At 38.9% G+C, this 20,383-nt stretch overlaps 1 protein-coding gene across 1 annotated transcript in view; it reads left to right on the top strand.

Annotated features, from left to right (window-relative positions):
* RASGRF2 (Ras protein specific guanine nucleotide releasing factor 2) overlaps positions 1-20,383 on the top strand; it is a gene marked incomplete at both ends in the record, with an annotated part of 128,115 nt that overhangs the window by 94,511 nt on the left and 13,221 nt on the right. Inside the window, 2 exons of the mRNA XM_082497146.1 lie at positions 6,718-6,824; positions 18,533-18,645. Coding sequence (XP_082353272.1) covers positions 6,718-6,824; positions 18,533-18,645 — 220 coding nt within the window. The remainder of the gene's footprint in view (positions 1-6,717; positions 6,825-18,532; positions 18,646-20,383) is intronic.

Raw genomic sequence — 20,383 nt, 5'->3', positions numbered from 1 at the left:
CCATTCTTCAGCTGGCTAGTGTATGGCAACCTGATATCATAATTAAAGAAATGAAAAGGACAGCAGAATCATTGGCAGTTTAGATTTCTTATCAATATTAGGCTAGTTGCTCTCTGACACATTTCTGTGAAAATCTGTGAAACCCAATTACTTGCTTGAGAATGTATGACTAATAAAGATGGGTATCTTTAAAGACTCATCCAAATTTTTTTAGGTATTTCAAGGAAAACTTTTTATTATTAGCTTTTTTGTGCTGCATATATTGGGAGAGGATTTTTCAGTTTTAATCTGTGGATGAAAACTGCTCTGCCACAAGCTTGGAGTGTGTATTTATTCTTTATCCAGGTCAGAAAGTAACACTGATGTTTGTCAAGCCTAAGCTTCAGGATTTGAGCCAGGCTGAATCATGAAACTGGCCTACAACTCATGCGTGTATTTTTAAGAAGAAAGGAAAAAAACCCCACAAGACAGAGAACTACATTTGACACCTTTTTTTTGATTATTTTTCATCTGTCTTGTGAACAGTGAATATTCCTCTTTCACCTCCTTGGGACTCTGTGGGCTTTACTTTGTCCTCCTCAAAAGCTGGAGTTTTTTCCTATGTTAGGTGCAGCTTCAGTCTGTGATTCCAGAGTATTTCAGTGAAACTGACACATAACTATTTTTTTTCTGAAATGAATTTTTTGCTAAGAAAGATACCAGACACTTGTTGAAGTCACTCTCCATAACTTCAAACGACTTACCACTAAATCTTGTGAATGATTTTTTTTCTGTATAGGCAGACCTATACGAAAACCAGGTGTATCACCAAAACTTTTGACAAATTAATTACTGTGGTCAGGAATCACGTGCTGCTGTATTAATGCAGAAAAGCAAAATGCAGGGAATACAGTTACTGTAACTAGACCAACAGTTTTTGAAATCTTAAGTGAAATAGCAAATAAGCATCATTTAATTTCTTTAACATTACAGTAGAGAATTGAACATAATACAAACGTTCCTCTTGGGTGAGGTGGTTTTTAAAGAGGAAATAATGTAAATTGCTGTTAGAGTCAGGTTTGTTCAGTAAAACAAGAAAAACAGTACAGGATTTTGCTATAGGGAGTTCTTAGTAGCTGTTGAGGAAGGGGGGTGTTCTGTGTCTCACACTGACATATGATGAGATCTTTGGGTCTGGTCCTGGGTGCAGCAATTCCAAAGGTGGAAACACTGACACATCCTACCTGCAGGCTTTGATTGCCCGTGTTTTTTTCCTTTATGAATGGGATAGATAATGATGTCTGCCACTGAAAAGTGCTTTAGGCTTTCACATAAGAAGAGCTATCTATGTACAAAGTATTGTCATAATTTTATCTGGTTTTGTCTGCAGGTGTTGAGATTTATGTCTATTGAGCAGCTTTATTTTAATCTTAGGTGACAGCGAAAGCTATAAAACTATTAGTTTTGATTATAGTGCACATAAGAAAAACATCTGAAGGTGAAACTGGATTTTGCATAACATAATCTGAAGACAAGTACATGAACGGAGTGATTAAATTATATTGAAAGAAGTAATTCACTGAAACTAGCAATGCTGGCAGATTAACATTGTGTTTGACAGCCTGTGGTAAAAGTTCTGCATCACCATTATGTGAAGAAACTATTTGTGGAAGCAGTATATATTTATTTCAACAGATACTGGGGAAAAAACATTACTTGAAAGTAGCTCTTACTGAAGCAGCTGCCCACTAAGATGATTAATGATTAGAAATACTGCTGATATTTCTAATGTAGAAAGATTGCTTCCTTCAGGAGAGAAACTGATATTCACCATGGAGTGTTTCATGTTATTTCACCATGAGGTCTGGATGTGGGCAGTTCCATCCAGAATCCTACTTAAAACATTGCAAAGGTTGGCATCCTGCTACATGGGACCCTTCACCTCTCTCCTCTCCTGGAACCACAGTGAAGATGAACTTAGAAGGAATCAGTCTGTTTTCCCACAGATTTAAGTGTAATGTGTGTAGTTAACCCCCTAGACTACTCAATGCCAAGGACAGCACGCTATAGGAAAGACCACTTCAAAATTGCACGTTCTGAAGATTCATTCTGCAAGCATTTGCTTCTGGATACCAAGCTAGATGAAATTTCATCTGTTCAGATCTGGCTATTTTATTAGTCTTACAACCCACCTAGATTCATAGCCTATATGGCTGAGAGTGCCTCAGAGTCCAAGTCATGGACAGGAATTATGCTAGAGACTGTATAATCAGTGCTAAAAACTGATCCTACCTCTAAAATAGCTAGGAAAAGTGTATGGGGAATAATAGAGCAGATGCAGCAATGCTAAAAGGTTAACTGGAAGCAGTTTGGTAGGATGGTCTCTGAGACATGCCTTAGAGGTGTGATGAAACCCTTGCTCCTTGCAGATCAACACCTGACCTGAAGCCTTGGCTCCTAAATCTAGTCTGTGGGTCAGCAACCTTTCTTTTAGCTGCCTACCAGAGTTAAACAATGACAAAATTTCATATTGCGTACTTTGCATAGTCACTTAGTGCAGGTCCAGTTTCACACTTACCAATGGACAGGCAGAGCAGGTGATGCATGGCCCAGCAAGGTTCTGTCTGTCTCCTGTTTTTTGCAGTAGGCCAGATAGCTTGGAGTTCCTGCTAGACTGACCAGCACCCACGTCACCTGTTGCAAAAGTAGACAGGATTGGAGGATTTGGGTTACCTTTTGCAGCAGCAGACCCATGGGTTAGCTGTAAGTGGTGACATGAACATGCAGAACCAGATAAGGTTGTATACTGGCCGCTTTGAAATAATCGTAAACAAGTAGGCTACGCATATGGAATAGTTGCAGTTGTCATGGTGGCTCAGGGTTTTGTTTGGAGTTATATTAGGAGAGGATTAGGTGGGCAGAAAGAGAGAGGAGGAAGCAAGGAACAGCAGTAAAGCTGATGTATTAGAAGGAGTTTGAACTGTGAAAAGTGCAGGAAACACTGATGGTACCATCAAAGTTCACTAATGCCTGCTTAGATAGCTTCTGTAGTGGCTCATCAGATCATAGGCTGGTTATCTCCCCTTTGCAGTTTCTGTCCCAAAGTCCATGTGGCTTTGAATGTTAGGAGGAGCAAAATCAATGTTAGCCAAGGACTTGTTTTTGCATGTTTCTGCTTCTGTATTAATACAGCTGTGGCAATAAGTTTTTATGTTTTTTTTTTTTTTAGTGTTTTGTTTAGACCTTTTCTATCAAAGTTAGGAAACCAGAAATAACAATGCTTACTGATCCTACTTGTTTGAAGCTGACTTTTTTTTTTCTATTTTCTCTTGAGTTTTGTAATATCCTGAAATTAATACCACTCTTCTGTGCAATTTGCACGTTCTTGAGAACCTTTTTTCTTGTATGTTTTCACCTTTTGGTTAATGAATAGATCTATTCAGTGACTAAGAACTACTGAGATTTCTTTTGCTTTCACTATCAATATTCACTAACTTTTCTTTAGGTTAATAATATGACATAATTTTCTTAGTATCAGGAATGAGACAATCCAGCACTCTGAATGGTGCGTTTTTTTAGCTTTTGCTACACTGACTGGGAGGGAGCTGTCACATTAGATTTGAATAGATTTGCTGGTGCCTATCTAAGTATAACTTTACACTTATGTAATCATCTGATATGTATAGGTGAATAGATGAAAAAATAGTGGCTATTTTCTACAATTTTAATGAAAAAGTCATGTATATAAATCCACTTAAGCTTATCTAGTGAATAGTAGCAGTTATTATATAACTTCTAATTTTGAGACTAATCTAATTAATCTGTACCTGATCGTCATTTTAATTATGTGGATGGTAACCATCTCTACCGCATGCTGTCAGTCCTGGCTCCTGCTTCAGTTACAAGTCAGTTCGGGATGGAAACCCTAAGAGCAAACAGTGTCCTAGACGCTACTCAACAGGTTCTCACTTTGCAATGTCTTCTGGTGATAGACCTGGAGAAGGTCATATGCTTCACTTCTTCAGATCTCTCCACCCAGTCAATGATGACTTGCACATCTTCATCTTCATGATGGGCAGTTCTTCATCTTCATCTCTGTAGTGTTGCAAATCCCTGGCATTTCCCAGAACATTGTCCCCTCATTTTAATGTGGCAGTATAATAAAACCTTTTGTCCTGAACTGCTCCATGTTCCTTCCATGTGTATGCAGGAGCAGTTGCTTGGAAATAGTGTGGTAAGTTGTAGAAGAAGAACTGCCGGCAGAGGCTTGTTTTGCTGAACACAAGTCCCAGTAGCTTTGTCCTGCTCCAGCCTCAATTGCCTCAGGGAGGTCCAAGGACTCCATGTAGTATCCTCCAGCATACCTGGCTGTGGCTTAAGGTGTAACTCCGCTGAGCTGTTGTCAAAGCCACTGCATATGGAGCCTACCTGAGGTCCACTGTTACTCAAAACAAGTCCTGAGGGAAAACCGTGAGGTAAAGCCAGACGTCCAAACGGAAGGATGCTAGGCCAGTATACAGAGAATAGTGAGTATTCTGCTCCATTCCATTTCCACAAGAAAATGTCATAAACATGATCTTCTTCAAAATCAATCTGCAGATTTAAGTCTTGGACAGTGAGTGTTGCTTGAGGACTTGTGGATTCTTTTTTGTTTCTATAAAGAACAATAAATAATAAATGTTGTGTTAAGAAAGAAAAAAATACATCCTGGCTTTCTGAGTTGTTTGGTATTTAAAAACAAGGTCAGAATGGAGTTAATAGATTACCAGATTTATTTTGGGAAAAAAAAAATAAAAATTGCTGATTTAGTTATTTATTTGAAATCTTGTACCTGAGGATGTACAATGAATCACCCACTTGGAGTTAAATTCACATGTGCATCTATGTTCAGCTAAGTTCTTTTCTTACAAAACTGGAGATCTCCATTTATAGGTTTGAGACATCAACACTGAGTACCGGCAATGTGGATCTCAGTGAACATGTTGCTCATTCTCTGCAACAAGCTAATTACTGCTTAAAAACTGATGAAATTCTGAGGACCGTAGAACTTTGCTGAAGTGATCTCTGGAGGTTTTCCTTTTTCCTTTCTTGCTCTTTTTATTCTTTTTGCAGCTAACTGAAGACTGTCTCTGTAGGCTTCTTTCTGTTTTCCTTCCAGCTTACTGAAACTTCATTTCCTTAATGTTACTTTGATAAAGACTCCACGGCTTTAATATATAATTTTCATTGTGACTTTCATTGCTGCAATTAAGTGGCTAATTGAACAGTTTATAACATGTATGCCTAATTGCTTCTGCAAGAGGTTAACTGTGAAAGGCATAGAAAATTAACACACCAAATGTTGCCTAGGTTACCTTTTACTGAGTAAAGCCTCAGAGATTTTGTTTACTTTGCTGTTTATGGGCAATGAAACTCCTGAAGATGTTTTAATATGAAACTTCCTTTGATATTAAATCTTAGATGTCAACTACAGCATAATATGCCATAGTTTAAAAAACATAAGCATGGAAAATACATTGGGGGTAAAATATGTAAGACTGCAGTTAAACTTTTCTTTTCCTGCTTATCTTGCCAAAAATATAGAGCAGCAATTTGGATTTTTTGGATTGTCTTTAGCAAAATAAAGCAAAACTAATACTAGCCTCTAAGAATACCTCCAATGGGTTTCTCACAGAATAAATAGAAGTTTAATCTGCCTTTGCTATTTATAGTAATACACAGGCTTTAGAAAAAATTTTATGCCAAAAAAATAGCAAAGTACTTACTGGTCACGTGGAAGGGTATTTCCAGTTGTTCCCTGGACACTGCACTGGGTGAAATGGAAAACAGTGTAGTGTAAGATCAAATCTAACAAATCTTAGAAAAATATAAAGTTCTCAAGTGTATCTTCAGTTGCCATTTTTTTTAAAGTAAGGAGCTGTAATGTCATCATTTTATTATTATAAAATAATGTAATAATTATTTTATTATACAGATTGTATTTAGGATACAACTACAGCAGAATGAGAAAAGGAAGAAGCAAGTGTGTCTAGTGTTTCTTGTTTGTTTTTAAAATCAATTCTTTACAAGTAAATATTGCTGACAAAAAAAAAGTTGTCTTTAGAAGATATGTGGGGAAATGCTGCAGCTGGCAAATCTTTGTTTTCAGGCAGCTGGGGTTGTACATGTGTTTTCTGTATACCTTCCCACTTTCTTGTCACTGCCGTGGTAAAAACCAAATAGCTTATTTGAACAGTCTGTGTTGACTAGCAGAGCCTGTACAATACTGCTCTTACAAATGAACGCTTCTCATGTTGACATTTTTCTCCTCTGTGTTTAAACTGCTATCCTCCCCTACTTCTTTACCACTTCTGAAATTTACCACTTTCCCTTTTCTAAGTCACACTCACTTTCCTTCTGTAAACCTCTTGATTACAGGCCTTGTATGTTTTTGGTCTGGTCCTTGTTTTTACTGTTATTTTCTCCTGTATACCAAGGGAGACCTTGATGTTATGCATGCAAAATATTCTTAATCTTTCTAAAACTGAATGCTGACCCAAGTATGTGTGTGTACTAGTTGCGATGGGCAAGGTTGTAGTCTACTGATCTTGCAGAATTTCAGCAGTCTAAAAGATCATATTTGAAAGTCTATATAGGCATCATTCCTTTTATTACACATAAATGTTCTATGAGTTATTTCATACCATATTTGAATTTTTGCTACCTCCATTAACTCCAATGTGTGTTTTTTCCGCACAGGATTTAACAACTCTGAACGTATGTGCGACAAAGAGTTCATAATACGCAGAGCAGCCACGAATCGTGTCCTGAATGTCTTGCGCCACTGGGTCTCCAAGCATTCTCAGGTATTCTCCTTTTGCACTCTTGTCTTCTCCATCTGTAATACGTATATGTTCTCCCTACAAAATATTTTTAGGAGTTCTGCTGTATAGTGTAGCGAAAGTCAAACTGGAAAGTCAGTGCTGTAAAGATAATATGGTAAAGTAGCTTATAAAAACAGGGTTAAGCAAGTGAAGAATCTTTCGTCTAGCCTTGCAAAGCTCTCCTGAAAATATCCAGTTACTTTATTCCTGGTAACGTTGTGTGAGTGCTTTACTGCTGCAAGGTGTGTTGAAATACATAATGAGCAGGTAGGATTAATCTTTCAGATTGTCAGCGTTCATGCTGTAGGCAGCTTGGTTCAGTTGCTTTGACTGAATGGGTTAAAATACTTGTGCTTGCATACAGATTATTTATTTATTTATTTGTTGTGACGCCTATAAAGAAAGAGGCACCAGTCCTCCGTGTTGGTCCCTCTACAGCCGTGACAGCACTGTGGGTCTGATTCGTAATCATAAAACTCTGTTGGCAGAGGGAGGGGAGAACAAAGAAATCTGAGCAGCTAGCAGAATTCCGTGGATAGCCATGTCCTTTAAGCTGCCAGGTGAGGTGAATGTTGGAAGATTTTGGCATGCATGCAGAAGACTATGAGGAAAATTATTGAAACAAAGGAGGGAAGGAGAGAAAGAGGGATAGAAAGAAAGAAAGGAGGAGGCAAAGAAATAAAGAGGGAAGGAAAAAGAAAGAGTGAGAGAACTTCTGAAGCAAATGAGATTTTTGTGCACCTTGGATAGAAGGTACCTCACTGCAATTGCAGACTGCTTTGTTACTCCATGGTAATAATCAAGAACACTTGATCTAAAAATGGTTTATTGCATAGCTACATGCAGCAGTGTCAAACTGTCCTATGTCAAACTCAGTTCCCTTTTTTCCATGTAATGGGTTTAATTTTTATAGAGGTTAACTTTGCTAGAGAATGAAGTCAGTAAGAAATGCGGAAGTGGGAAAATTGGTTGTGTTTGAAAAGCTGAACAACCCAGAAGAGATTTATAAAACCTCTCTTGGTATCATGGGAATGTTTAAACATTTTGAGTTATTGGAAACAACCTATGTACACCAAGTTCTCTTTGACTCCCTATTAAATGAAAATCATTGCATGGCAAAATCTTGAGCTGTAACAGGAATGGCAGCAGTCTGTTATCACTGTTCTCTGTTATGGCAGTGTACTGCACATACCTGCTGTGTGCCTGCCACAGGTCATATTAGGTAACTGCTGTCAGTTGCGTTGAACCTCTACATTAATTAGAAGATGGTTAATTAATGTGATTGTGAATATATTTGGAGTCATCAGACTTTTGTCTGCATTAAGCAACCCTCTACAATTAGTTAGACTGAAGTTTAAGTTTCAGAGCTGACCCTGATTGTGATGATTCTCTGTCATAAACTCAAAGTAACTGCGAAGAGTGCAAGATCTATCATTGTAGCAATTTACCAAAAATATACTTTCCTTAAAAATACGTGTTCTCTGTTTCCATTTCAAAAGTACCCATGATATGCAGAAATATAATATTTTCCTGAATACTTTTGCAAATTTTTGCATAATATTCACAATGATTATTCCTTTAAAAATATTAAGAGGACAAAGTTAATAAGTATAAATTCAACAGTGTGCATTTTCAAAGTACAAGCTATTACCTGGACTCCTAGTTTCCCGCTTCCTTTTTTTTCTATGGCAAGGGTGGCAGATTTTAATTCTCTGGCTCTCTTAATCCAGTATTCCGATATAGAAAATATTTTAAAATGTGAGGGTTTTGAAATAGAAACTAGTGAATGCTACAGCAACGGAGCATGTAATCAGCTTTCTGTGTTGTTTACTTGTGAGACTAGGGAGAGAGAAAGGACAGAAAACCTCGGCAAACCAGAATGACTGACTAGTTTCTGCCAAAAAAATATGGGACTTTAAGGAAGGCAAGTGAAGAATTACTGTCTCGCCAAATAGTATGAAATGTTGGCAGTAAAGATGTACGGTCCTGGGAGAGCAGTAGCTCAGAGCCTCATTTTACAATAACAACACAAACTGCAAGCCAGAGAACACTTAGCCACCAGTGTCTGGTGAAGAAATGCTTATTGGATTTCCAAAATGACAAAACAATGTATGCATTAAAATTCTATGAGATAACAGACCTGCCAAATTACAATACCTTACAATTATTACATTGTAAGTTGTTTGCATCATTCTCTGGCCACTTAGTGCATTTGAAACATCCTTCACCATCAGCAGTAGCCAAGGGCAGGTTTTATTCTCTTAAAAAAAAAAAAAGTTAACAAAATAAATGTACATTTGCAAAGATAAACGTTCAATTCATTATGCTTTACTGATACTGTTTTCTCTCCATTTGGCTTTGAATTTGCTTTTGCTGCAAAACCTCCCAGCACCAAATAGGCAATTTCTGTCTTCTGTGGGACAAGCTTCTCCACTGTCTAGTAGACTGTTCTCCTTGTGGTGTGCCTGAAGTCCTTGTGGTCATTGTTAGCATGCACCGCTATAAAAGGTGACCTACTGCGCACATTTTTTCTGCCAAAACGCTATTTCGTATTACTAGATGCAAAGAGGTGCGAAGACATTAGACAGGTAAACTGTAGGTCTTCCTTTACTTCTCTTTCTAAGGTGCGAGATGCTACTACAGACATGCTTAGTGTTGCAGCATGTGAGCAACCCTGCAGCATAGCTAACTCTGTTGTGATGCTCCTTGGTCCACCACTGACAGTCAATTCTCTACAAGTTATTTGTCTGCCTAAATTATTATACTGATTTATTGTGTTCTAGTGCCCAGAGCGCATGAGCTGCTGCAGTGTCACGTAAGAGTGTGCGGGCCACATTCAGAAGTGTGTGCAATGTAAAGACACTACCGTACGACCATCTGTTAACAGTGCTGTTACATATATCATCCCACTTAGTTATTCCCTGCCCTCCATCCCTCCCTCTAGATCCCTTTGGCTCGCTTCAGTGTGCTGCTCTCAAGTGTATAATAACATGGGTCAGGGTTAGTGCACGAACCGAGGGACAGAGGAATTATCCAAACAAATGGTTCAAAGCCTTGTGTTTCCTCAATTTTCTCTAGCAAAATCTTGGCCAGGGTTTGGAGAGTCTTTTCTCTGCTGGGCTATGGAATGAATTAGCTTCCTACAGTATTTTGCAACTGTGTCAAAACCACAGTTGTGGATGTTTCAGGGGTGTTTTTTGTTTAAAGCATGTGTATTTTAAAATCTATCTGAGCGTGGACAGTGTTTAATATGTAAACTTGTCTGTGGCCAGAAAACCGAATCATTAAAATTAACAATTCAGTTTATTCAGTGAGGATGTACTTTCATAAAGTGGGTTTGTTATCTTGAAATCATACTGAACAATGCTTAGAACAAGGATTCATTATTTTTAAAACTTGGGTTATACACTGTAGGAGCCTCACTTAAATTCCATGTAAATATACAGTGATAATGCCATATCTGCAGCCCTTTCAGGAGAGCAGAAGGAACTAATTAATGTCTTCAGGAGCTCCCAAGGCACAGATAAAAATTTTGAAGAAAACGTCCTCATGTAATGTCACACGTACTTCTTGGTTTTACCACACTGAGCAAGAGGAATCCAACCTGTATTGTTCATCAGCCAAAACCAGTACAGCGTGAAAGATGGCTCGTTTAGGTTTTCCATTTTTTTTAATTCACATTTTTGTTCTTTTCATTCCCTATCCCTCTTTTTTTTTTCCCTACTCTGTCTTTTTCATTCAGACACCTACAAGCCAACAAAGATTTCTTTTTGCCCAAAATAACAACAGAATGTTCATGTTTACATTTTGTTTTTAAAATGTAATTGGGAGGAACAGCGTAGGATTCTCCTGTTGTAAACAATGAAAACAAATGACAAGGCAGACAGTCATTGTGCAGACAAGAGCATCGATGGGAACAGAAAGGGCTCGAGAGGATAAAACTCCCACTGACTCTTGTAGAGATGGAAAAATAGGAAGGAAAAAGCAGACCAAGAGGAGGAAGTCTTTCTGTGATTTTCCTTATCCTAGTGAGGTCTTGCAGCCTCATTTTCTTGGTTTAACAATACTTTCATGTCTTTTATCTAAACACTTCATGTTACAAAATCAAGTTCTTTCTGCTTCTGTGGCAAGCAGATTGAAATGGAGCTTGTCCAAGGAGAAAGCTTTCGCATCTGCTGATGAAGAAAGAGAGGCTGGCTTCTCCAGACTTCCCAGTTTTGAATGACATCTGGGTGCTTGTTCCCTTTGGCTTCTTTGAAGATCTCAGCTGGAACGAACTGGCAAATCTTAACTCTCTTACAAACTAGATGGCTGCCACACAGTGTCAGTGAGTTATGAAGTTACCACAAGATCTGGGGAGAAGATCAAGGCTTGAATTTTGAGAGTATAGGTCATGATCTCGTGCCTGAAGCCTGTCTTGCTCCAGCTGTGAAATAATCTGCTGCAAGTCATTTTCTTGCTCATACCAACGAAGCTGGTTTTCAATAGAAGGTTTTGCAGATGTAGTTATTGATAGCACTTAGGGATTATGGAGGACACCAGTATGCAGCGAATTGTCGAAGCAAAGATGATTTCAGTTAGGTAATATAGTTTTGGTGCACGTTGATTGGCCAATTCCATTTTGTACATTGGAATAAAAAATAAGATTAAAATTTCTTTACACGAGCCCCACTTGGCTCATGTTTAAAGGCATAAAGTAACAAATATGATGCCTGTTTATTGTAGAAAGGTGAACAAATTACACTTATAGCCAGACTTACTGTACAATAGCTAGATGTGCTGTATTTTAACAACATTCCAAATAAAACCCTAGGAACCATGGCCTCTGCCTTGAAACAGCAAAGAAATTTCAGGGGTTCTTTCTGAAATAAACAGATGTCGTGATACAAATTGCGAACTGAAGAAACAAAGAGGTTGCCCCAGAGAGAGGCAGGGCAAGGGAACCCTGAGTGAGCCTCGCAGCATGCCGTTGGTCACTTAGTGAAGAAATCCAGCCTGCATACACTTACACTCTTTGCAGAATACAGATATGCATTGAATAGTAATGCACTTAATTGTTGCTACTCTCTGTCCAAACGTCGCAGAAGCATAAGGATTTGCTATACCACGACCCTTCAGGGAACGTGAGTCACCCCCAGAATGGTAGCCAAGCTTGCAATCAGTCAAACTAATTAGCGGTACTCTGCACCCACTTCTGCTGGAGCCTGACAGGTCGTTCTTCACTGAGGTCTTCCTGCAAAGCTCTTGAACGTACTACATCCCAGGACTTGGAGGCAGGGATGTCACATTTCTTGTCTGTCCTGAACACTTTAATCTGACAATACGTAATGGCTAGATTCTTCTTTCAAGGTTTCTTTGTACTACAGCATTACACAGTGCTTGGATGAGGAGAGGTTTGTATTGCGTGTGCTGAGAATTACTGTCATGCTATTAACATAGCTCGTACTTTTAACCTGCTTATATTCCATCAGGAGTGACAGGCTAATGCTGATACTGTGTAATCAGGACTGGCACTCTTCCCCAAATGATGGTGGCCTCTTTGCACTTGATGCTAACTGCAAGACAAAGCTGTTGTCCTTTGCTTGCTTCTTGAAGCCAGGCTTACTTCAAGTTCAGGGATGACTTTTCCTGATATCCAGTTATAATATCTTTTATCTCTGCCTGCCACATTTGTAACTGTTTTGCTGCGGGTGAATTTACATTTGAAACATTTGCTTCAGCACAATTGTATGTGATAGTTGAAATGTGCTTTTGTGCTGGAAAATTAAATATTGTTGTAGAGGACCGTAACGCTGGAGTAACTTCAGTTAACTCTCATACAGTTTGGTCTGCTGTGTACAAGATTAAGAGTCACCCCACTGATGACATTGAAATAATTATCTGTTTACACTTTGGCATGACAGCAGATATATTAAAATTGTAGGGCAGAACCGATCTATTTAAAAATTTTCCAAATTCCTTGTAAATGGTCTTTCAGTAGATCACTCTCCCCTCCTGGATGTCTCCAGTACTGGGCTCCCAGCAGGATTTTGTCATTAGCCTGTCACTTTGAAGCAGCCAGTTACAGCCAGTAGCAATGCTCGTCTTTCTCAGTGTCCGTGCCCATCTCCCATTTTCAGCTTGCTACTGCAGGTGGGGGGAAAGGACAATGAGTCTGCACACAGTATCTCCACTTTGTACAGGTAATAATTAGTGAATGTACTCATAAAGGCATCCAAAACTCTAGCTTTATGTGCAGATTTCCCTCCCTTTCGCATCTGGAATTTTTAATCCTTCATTAGACTTCTCTTCTCCCTTCACTAATTTAACTCTTCCTTCCTCTCCCTCAGAGCATTTTCTCTTCCAGATGCCTCTCAAAACTTTCCCATCTCCAGCTATTATGTGAAAGTCCCACCAATTTCTCTCTTTGCCTGACATTTCCTTTTACTTGGTACCTCTCTGGTTACTTTGCCTTCCATTTTAGAAAAGTGACCGCTTCTTGTTCTTTCCCCATGTTTCTCTTTTCTGCTTCTCCCTGTTTCCATGTAACACAACCCTCTTCAGGTTCTCTTATTTGTGGTTTATAGATTGAGAAATTCTCACTATGTGATTATTCACAGGATGAAGAGAAGTGGCTAGGAAAACTTTTCAGTGCATCAAGTCTTCTTGCTTGTAATGATCATAGCAGCTACATCTGGGAGTGTCTGTGAAGGAGCCTGGGCTGTGCGAGCCAAGGCTGGGAATCTGAATTGGAAAGCAATCAGCTGCCTTCCTTCCCTGCTTGAAAAAAGGCTTCCAGCCTGGGAGGCAGTCTCGGTCAGCTGGCTAGAGCCATCCTCCCCCCGTCCGTGACGAGCCCTGCCAGCTCAGGGTGTGATACTCGGGTGGGTGGCACGTTCCACCGATGCTGGCCAGAGCATCTGGAGAACTTTCCATTCTCTGGTCTCCTCAAGCGTAATACTGTGTAACAGAAAATTGGAATGGAAAAGGGAGAGAAACTAATAAAATGCATCCAAATGCATTCAGCAAAGACTGTCACGAGGGAGTAGTGCTACATTTATCCTGACAACTCATACTCCTCCTCCTCCCCTTCAAATGGCAACCACAGGGCACCGAAGCCAGCCTGCCAATTGGCTTTTTTGCCTTGTAAGCAGGTGCCTGAGGAGTTGAAAAGTTGGCTCTAGTTTCAGAGCTGAACTTAGGTGAGATTATTTTTGCATGAGGCGTGCAGGGTTATGTTGAAGCTGGATGATGCAACTCTGTGAAAGAGTTCTCTCTAGAATTTCTGCGTGGTTTCTCCATGCACAATTCCTCCCCCTCTCCCCTCCTGCCCCTTCCTTCCCTCCCTCCGGGGTTTTCCGTAGTCCTTACCACTGATGTACTCAAATGTAAATTAAGTTCTTGGGTTTTAGCTCCCTTTTATTTGTCTGGGTTATTCAATGTTTGCTCACATTGTTTAAATGAAGAATATTTCCTCTCACTTAGGAAGATGTAAAGAAAGAGGGGAGGAAAAGCTTTTGGGGTTTCACTGAGCTCACGTCAAAACTTGAAAATTATATTCTCTGTATAAACCACTGATAGTAAATCTACGTATTTCTAGTTGTACTTCACCAGCATAGCTAAGTTTTCATTTTCTTGCTTTCTGTTGCCTCTGCTGCAGTCTCTTTGCTTCTGGCCAGTGATACCAAGTCCATCATCCCCTCCTTGTTTTTTTTTTCTTTTCTTATTTCGTCTTTTTTGAGTCAGCTGGGATAGGTTGCTTCTGAAGCACTTCTCATGCTGCAGAACAGCTTTCCTAGCTCCTCCTGGCAAGGGAATGTGCTTGCACTTTATGAAGAGAATATTGCTGTCTATCCTCTGCATGGTAGAGATCAACAGGCTGGTTGTGAGTTTACTTAAAACGTAATCACCCTGACTTCGGTGCTCTGTAGTTATAAAGGAGGCTTTTGCTTTCATAGTGCAGGGGGGTAACAGCAAAATTAATGCACTTCCCTCTGTTGCTGCAGTTTTCTGCTGCTGGAAACTTCATCAAGTGGTGCTGAACATGGTGCACAGTGCTTTTGATTGGTTGAGAACTTCATACATCCTATTCTTATCCTAGGTGACTCCAGGGCAGACCTCCTACTTAACTCATCAGCTGTCATTTTTTCTATATCTGAACATTTCATAAGTGGTTTTGCATTATAAATATTAAATAAATAGGGAAGAAATAACTTCTGTTGCTGACAGTAATGGACTTAAAAATAAAAGTTTAAATTTTGCTTGGAAATATTAGTTAATTTCTCTGCTTAAGCGAAATGAAAATATGAATAAGACCTACAAATCCTTAGGGTACTATGGATGCTAAAATATATTAGAGGTATGTGCCCTCTCATGAAGGATTACACCACCATCAAACTGAAGTCTCCCCGCTGGAAAATTCCTGTCTGACTGACTATTCCTTCTGTGATGTGTAAATTTCAACTAAAAGTCTCTTTGAAATGTGAACCAGTATAGTGGGTTTACTCAGTCTTGCCAGCCTTCACTGCTGAGGATGGTGGCAGGGTCTTGTTGTGAGTTCTTCCAACAGCTGGCAGAAATAGTGAAACACATGCACAGGTGATACAACAGATAAAAATGTCACCACAGAGATGTGATATACATATATATACAAGACAACTATACCTATATATAGCTAAATATAGATATCTATGTGCCTATACTACAGATATAATATGCATATGTTAATATATAACATATATTCATGTATAACACCCATAATACAGATAGGTATAATCAGCATGAGTTTATAGTTATTTATCTATAAATTGTATTTTGAATTGGGTGCTAAGTATTTTGGTGTTTGTATAATTCTCATGATAACCATTCTACATAGTTAAGTACATCTACATGTTTAAGTGCAGTGATTTCCCTAGATTTTTTATGTATTGCTCATCACACTGCATCTCGGTACCCCCCAGATTGTGAATTTCAGTGGAAAAACAGATTAGCACTCCAGTTTTACTTCTGAATCTCACCTTTGTTCTTTTTTTTTTTTTTTCTCCTGGAGCATTGCTGTAAAAAAGAATACCTCCAGGCACAAGAAAGAGATTTTGGGTGGTAAGACGACAGCTGCAGAAATTGCATGGCCAGGTCTGTCCTCTGGGAGGGCTGAGCTGTGAAGTGACATCTTCTCGTCATGGTCAGGCTGGCGTGGAGGTGTGACAGCAGCTGGAACTGAAGGAATCACACAAACCACTGCATCCCCTGTCTATAATCTCTAATCAATCTGTGTCATCCCTGATGGTTTGGGCTGGCTATGCTGATAAAGGGTCTAGGACTTCTTGCTTTTCTGAGTTTAGAGAAGTGGATTTTTCCACCATGAGGTTTCTTCCAAAGCCAGTGTAACTGAAGTGGAAGATAACCCTAACCTGAAGAACAAAGTGTTCCTATAGCTTGCCAACAGTATGAGTTTTTCCAGCAATTCCACAACTACCGTCTTGTGGAGATTACTCAACAAACACATTTTGCTGTTAACGTACAATGTATTAATTCTCATTACTTATAAGAATTAGCTTGTAAACATGCAAAACTGGAAGTTCTTCATTTTTGCTGAGTCCAATATTCATAGGTGAGGCTTCCCCATCCTGAGTAACAAATTAAATAGCTGTTAAAATATAGAACTTTTGGTGATAAATTTAGTTGCAGTAAAGCAAGGCTCCTTGAGAAAAATTATACTGCAATGAAAATAATCAACCAGTTGTGGTTTGAAAAACATATTGGGAGACTAAATCCTGATCATGTTGTTGAGATCTGCCCATTTACAGTGGCAGGTGAGAATTTTACCCAACGTGCAAAATGAGGATGTTAGGTTTGTCAGCTCTTGGATACCTTCTCTGTTCATTGATGATATTTTTGTAGCATGACTAGCAAAGATACCCAGCTTCTTTTATAGAGTGGCCACCATCAACTATAGGACAAATGATACTATTATTGATTATGCTGGTTGCTTAAGCTTGTGCAGACACAGGGTTTCGCCTTGAGCTAAATTTTGATAGTTTCGTATTCCAAATGGTTTTCTTTTAAAAATCACTGGAGTGAACAGTACTGCATGTAATTTAGTTACATTCCTCATGCTTTCATTGAATAGAGTCATTTCCATACCCTGAATAAATAAATGAAAACCTACGTCGTCTTTTGCAAATCAGCTAAAACAGTTCCTACAGGAGGGATTTCGGACAATGGCCAGAGAAAACTTATTTTATAAAATAAACACAACGCAGCACCCAGAACTATTTTTTTGCTAGTGTTGGAGGCATATGTAACCATTCGAAGCCTAATACTGCACAGGTTCCTTTTCTCCTGTAGGTTCCCCCTCTTGTCCTCTAATATGGACAAACATCAGAAAAAACTAAGACATAGATACTAGTTGGTTTCAAAATATGAATTAGTTCTGGCCAAGTTGAGAAGACTCTTGAAGGGTAAAATGATATGCTTGTAACAGGAGGGAGATGCCCAGGGCATTGCTGGCAAGTGACAGCAGGCTACTTCTGAGCACTGACATTTTGAGCAACAAGCTTTCCCAAAAAGTCCTACAAGCATGGCTGTGACACCACTTTCTTTAATGAACATGTGTCCTCCTCCTCGTCTTAAGTATTTCACCCCTTTTCCAAACTAAGCATCACCTTCCTTTGTGACTGCGTGCGCTCTGATGCTCCCGCATCCCTTCAAGTGAAATGTATGGTGTGAGGACATGTGTCTTCCCCAGGCGTGGTTTCCCTCGGAGACAGGTATCTCCAGAAATCCTATTGATTTAGGAGCCTGTTGCAACAGAAAGGGTTGTAGCTGATTCTTTGGGAAAATTAACAGTTCCCAGTTTCGATAACAGTGGCTTCCATTCCCATGGAAGCAAGCGGAGACTTGCCCCAAACGTGGTCTTGCTTGCAAGTAACTGTGGGTTATCAAGGAAGATCTGTGATGTACTAGATGACTGAAGCTTTTGGGTTTAGTTTTGTTATTGAAATGCTATCTTTAAGCTCAGTAAAAGCATTTTTGGAGTCTTCTTTCCACCTTAAAGTTTGTACATGGTTCTATTCTTTGATTCTCTCCAATGTGAGAAATCAACAGAAATGGTTGTTGGGTTTTCCTTTATCAGATATCAGTCTGACTCAGAAATAATTAAAATGCTGAAGCTCTTATGTGCAGTGCCAGAGAGCACTAATCTGATTTCCTGAGCTTATTAGACTGAGTACTCCACTACTTGGAACAAAAAGCAGACCTTCCCAAAAAGGTGAGTATGACATAAGAAAAAAAAGAGTGGGAGGCAGATAAACAGAGAAACTCAAGAAAACAGTGAAAAACTAGTATCCAACCTAACTAGGCAGTGGCCTGAGTATTGCAATTAAACTGTTTTTCTGCTTTTATAGTCATCCCAGGAGAAGAGAGGATAAGGCATTTTGTGGGTATCGGTGAGAACCGTTTCTCCTTCAGAAGAGAAAGGTTAAGTGATTTGCCCATTTCCACACAGAATACAAAGGTCAGAAAAGGAGATAAATTACAGCCTTTCAGGCTCCCACTCTTGTAGCCTGTTCACCACAACAGCTTTCCAAGTTTTCTAAATATTTCCAAATCTAATAGCAAAAAAAAAGGGCAAAACTCACGAACGTATATCCTTTCAGTTATTTGATCAACATTGTTAAAACAAAAGGAAGTAAAATTGTTTTCCTTTGTAGGATTTTGAGCTGAACAATGAGCTGAAAATGAATGTGTTAAATTTGCTGGAAGAAGTTTTGAGAGACCCTGACCTTCTGCCACAAGAAAGGAAAGCTACTGCAAATATACTGAGGTAAATACATTTCTGGTAATTTAGTACATTAACTATAGCATGTGGAATAGTTAGAGGATCATGTATCATAGAATTCACAGGGTTTGTTTTTTCTTCAGAGTATTTAATTTTGAAGGATTAGTAAGTGTTTTATTAGCTATAAAACAGAGTGTGTTTTATGTTTCATTCATAAAAATGCCCGTATTAGAAAATTTTGCTGCAGTACCGTTGGCAGCCATGGGTTCAGTCTTTATGCAGAAGGGAAAAATGCTGCCTAGTAAAGCAACAAGACCTAAAATACCTTGAGGAACTCCTGCCTCAGTAATGGGCCACCCACTCTGCTAAGCTCACAAGCGGCTGATGATAGCCTAACATGTCATGCCATCCTAACAAGACCATGCTTGCACCTTCCTTTATGTTGACACCAAGCCCCAAGTTCTTGGGGTAGCTTACAGAGAGGGATTCCTATTTAATTAGTGCCATGAAATAAAAGGCCTTTAAGCTTCTGCATAACAGGACTATTTAAATTAGGGTTAGAACACCTTATTTTGTTACTTAGTGTTGGTATTACATACTTGAGTGTCTAGTCATGCCAAAGAGACAAGTCTTTATAAGCATTTATCAGTGACAATAATTTTGTCTACTAAGTGTGAATACTTTATAGCAACTGATTTTCATGTAAATTGTTTTACATTACTGAGGAGCAGTAAACATTTAAAGACTAAGCAGTTGTTAAAATAGGGTACAATGGAAACTGACAGATAAATCTATGACATGCTTTGTTAGTATTTTTGTACCTATTGTGCTGGAAAGCCAATAAGGGTGCAATAAATGCAGTTTGTCTGAATTTTCTAAGACCATTTGATGTGTTTCCCCATCAGATACCTAAGTGAAAAAGAATGTCAGAAGAATGAGGGGAAAGTTGTTCACCTGGAGAGAAAAAAAGTCAAAGGATAAGAATGAAAGAAAAGTTCTTAATAAAAGCACTTCATTTCAATGGGATCCTACTTAATTTTTACATAAATAAAAATAACCCCCCTTTTTAATTATACTGCATGTGCTGTGGTTCAAAGTAAGAATAGTAAGCTTGCTTTATATATTTCCTTGGAAGAAATGGCAAGCAAGAAGAGCAAAAAGGATTAGGTTAATGGGTTTTAATAATATGTGTGACAGCAAAGGTTCTGTCAGACTGTGCACAGTGGGAGAAATTATCTTAAGACCTTTAGCTTCTTAAGACAATATGAGAAAATAAGCCTGGATTGGCTGTTCCTGGCAGAGTAATGGAAGAGATCTATAGGCCTTTAACACACAAGTTTGTTAGCACTTTCCTGTATCCAGTTTCCAATTAGCTGATTTCCATTAGCTGTAGCATCAAAAAATGGGACCTTGGTAATTGTGTAAGATGTGAGTTGCCCCCATTTGCATCCTTTGACTGCTGTTCTGTGAAGTGGTAGGTACTGTTTGTCCTCTCTTTCCTTTCTAGCCATATGTTTATTATGTCCACAAACTGCCCATAAACTCTCAAATAAGAGTGTGGCATAAATAAACATTCAGATGGGAGCTGTTGCATAAATACAACTTAATTTCAGCTGTTGTTGAGCTACAGTCAACAGGACATCAGGACATAGTCTCCAAGTAAAAAATGTTATCACATAAAACAAACTGTCCCAAAGTCTTACGCTGAGCAAAACTGTAATCTGAAGTGCTTGGGCTTGTTCTCCAGCCGCACAGGAGGCAGTTATTTGCCAGGCATGTCAAA

Source organism: Vanellus vanellus (genome assembly GCF_965231255.1).
Source record: "Vanellus vanellus genome assembly, chromosome: Z".
In the NCBI taxonomy this organism is placed as follows: domain Eukaryota; kingdom Metazoa; phylum Chordata; class Aves; order Charadriiformes; family Charadriidae; genus Vanellus; species Vanellus vanellus.
The sequence above is the reverse complement of the archived record's forward strand: the minus strand, read 5'-3'. Positions and strand labels throughout refer to the sequence as shown.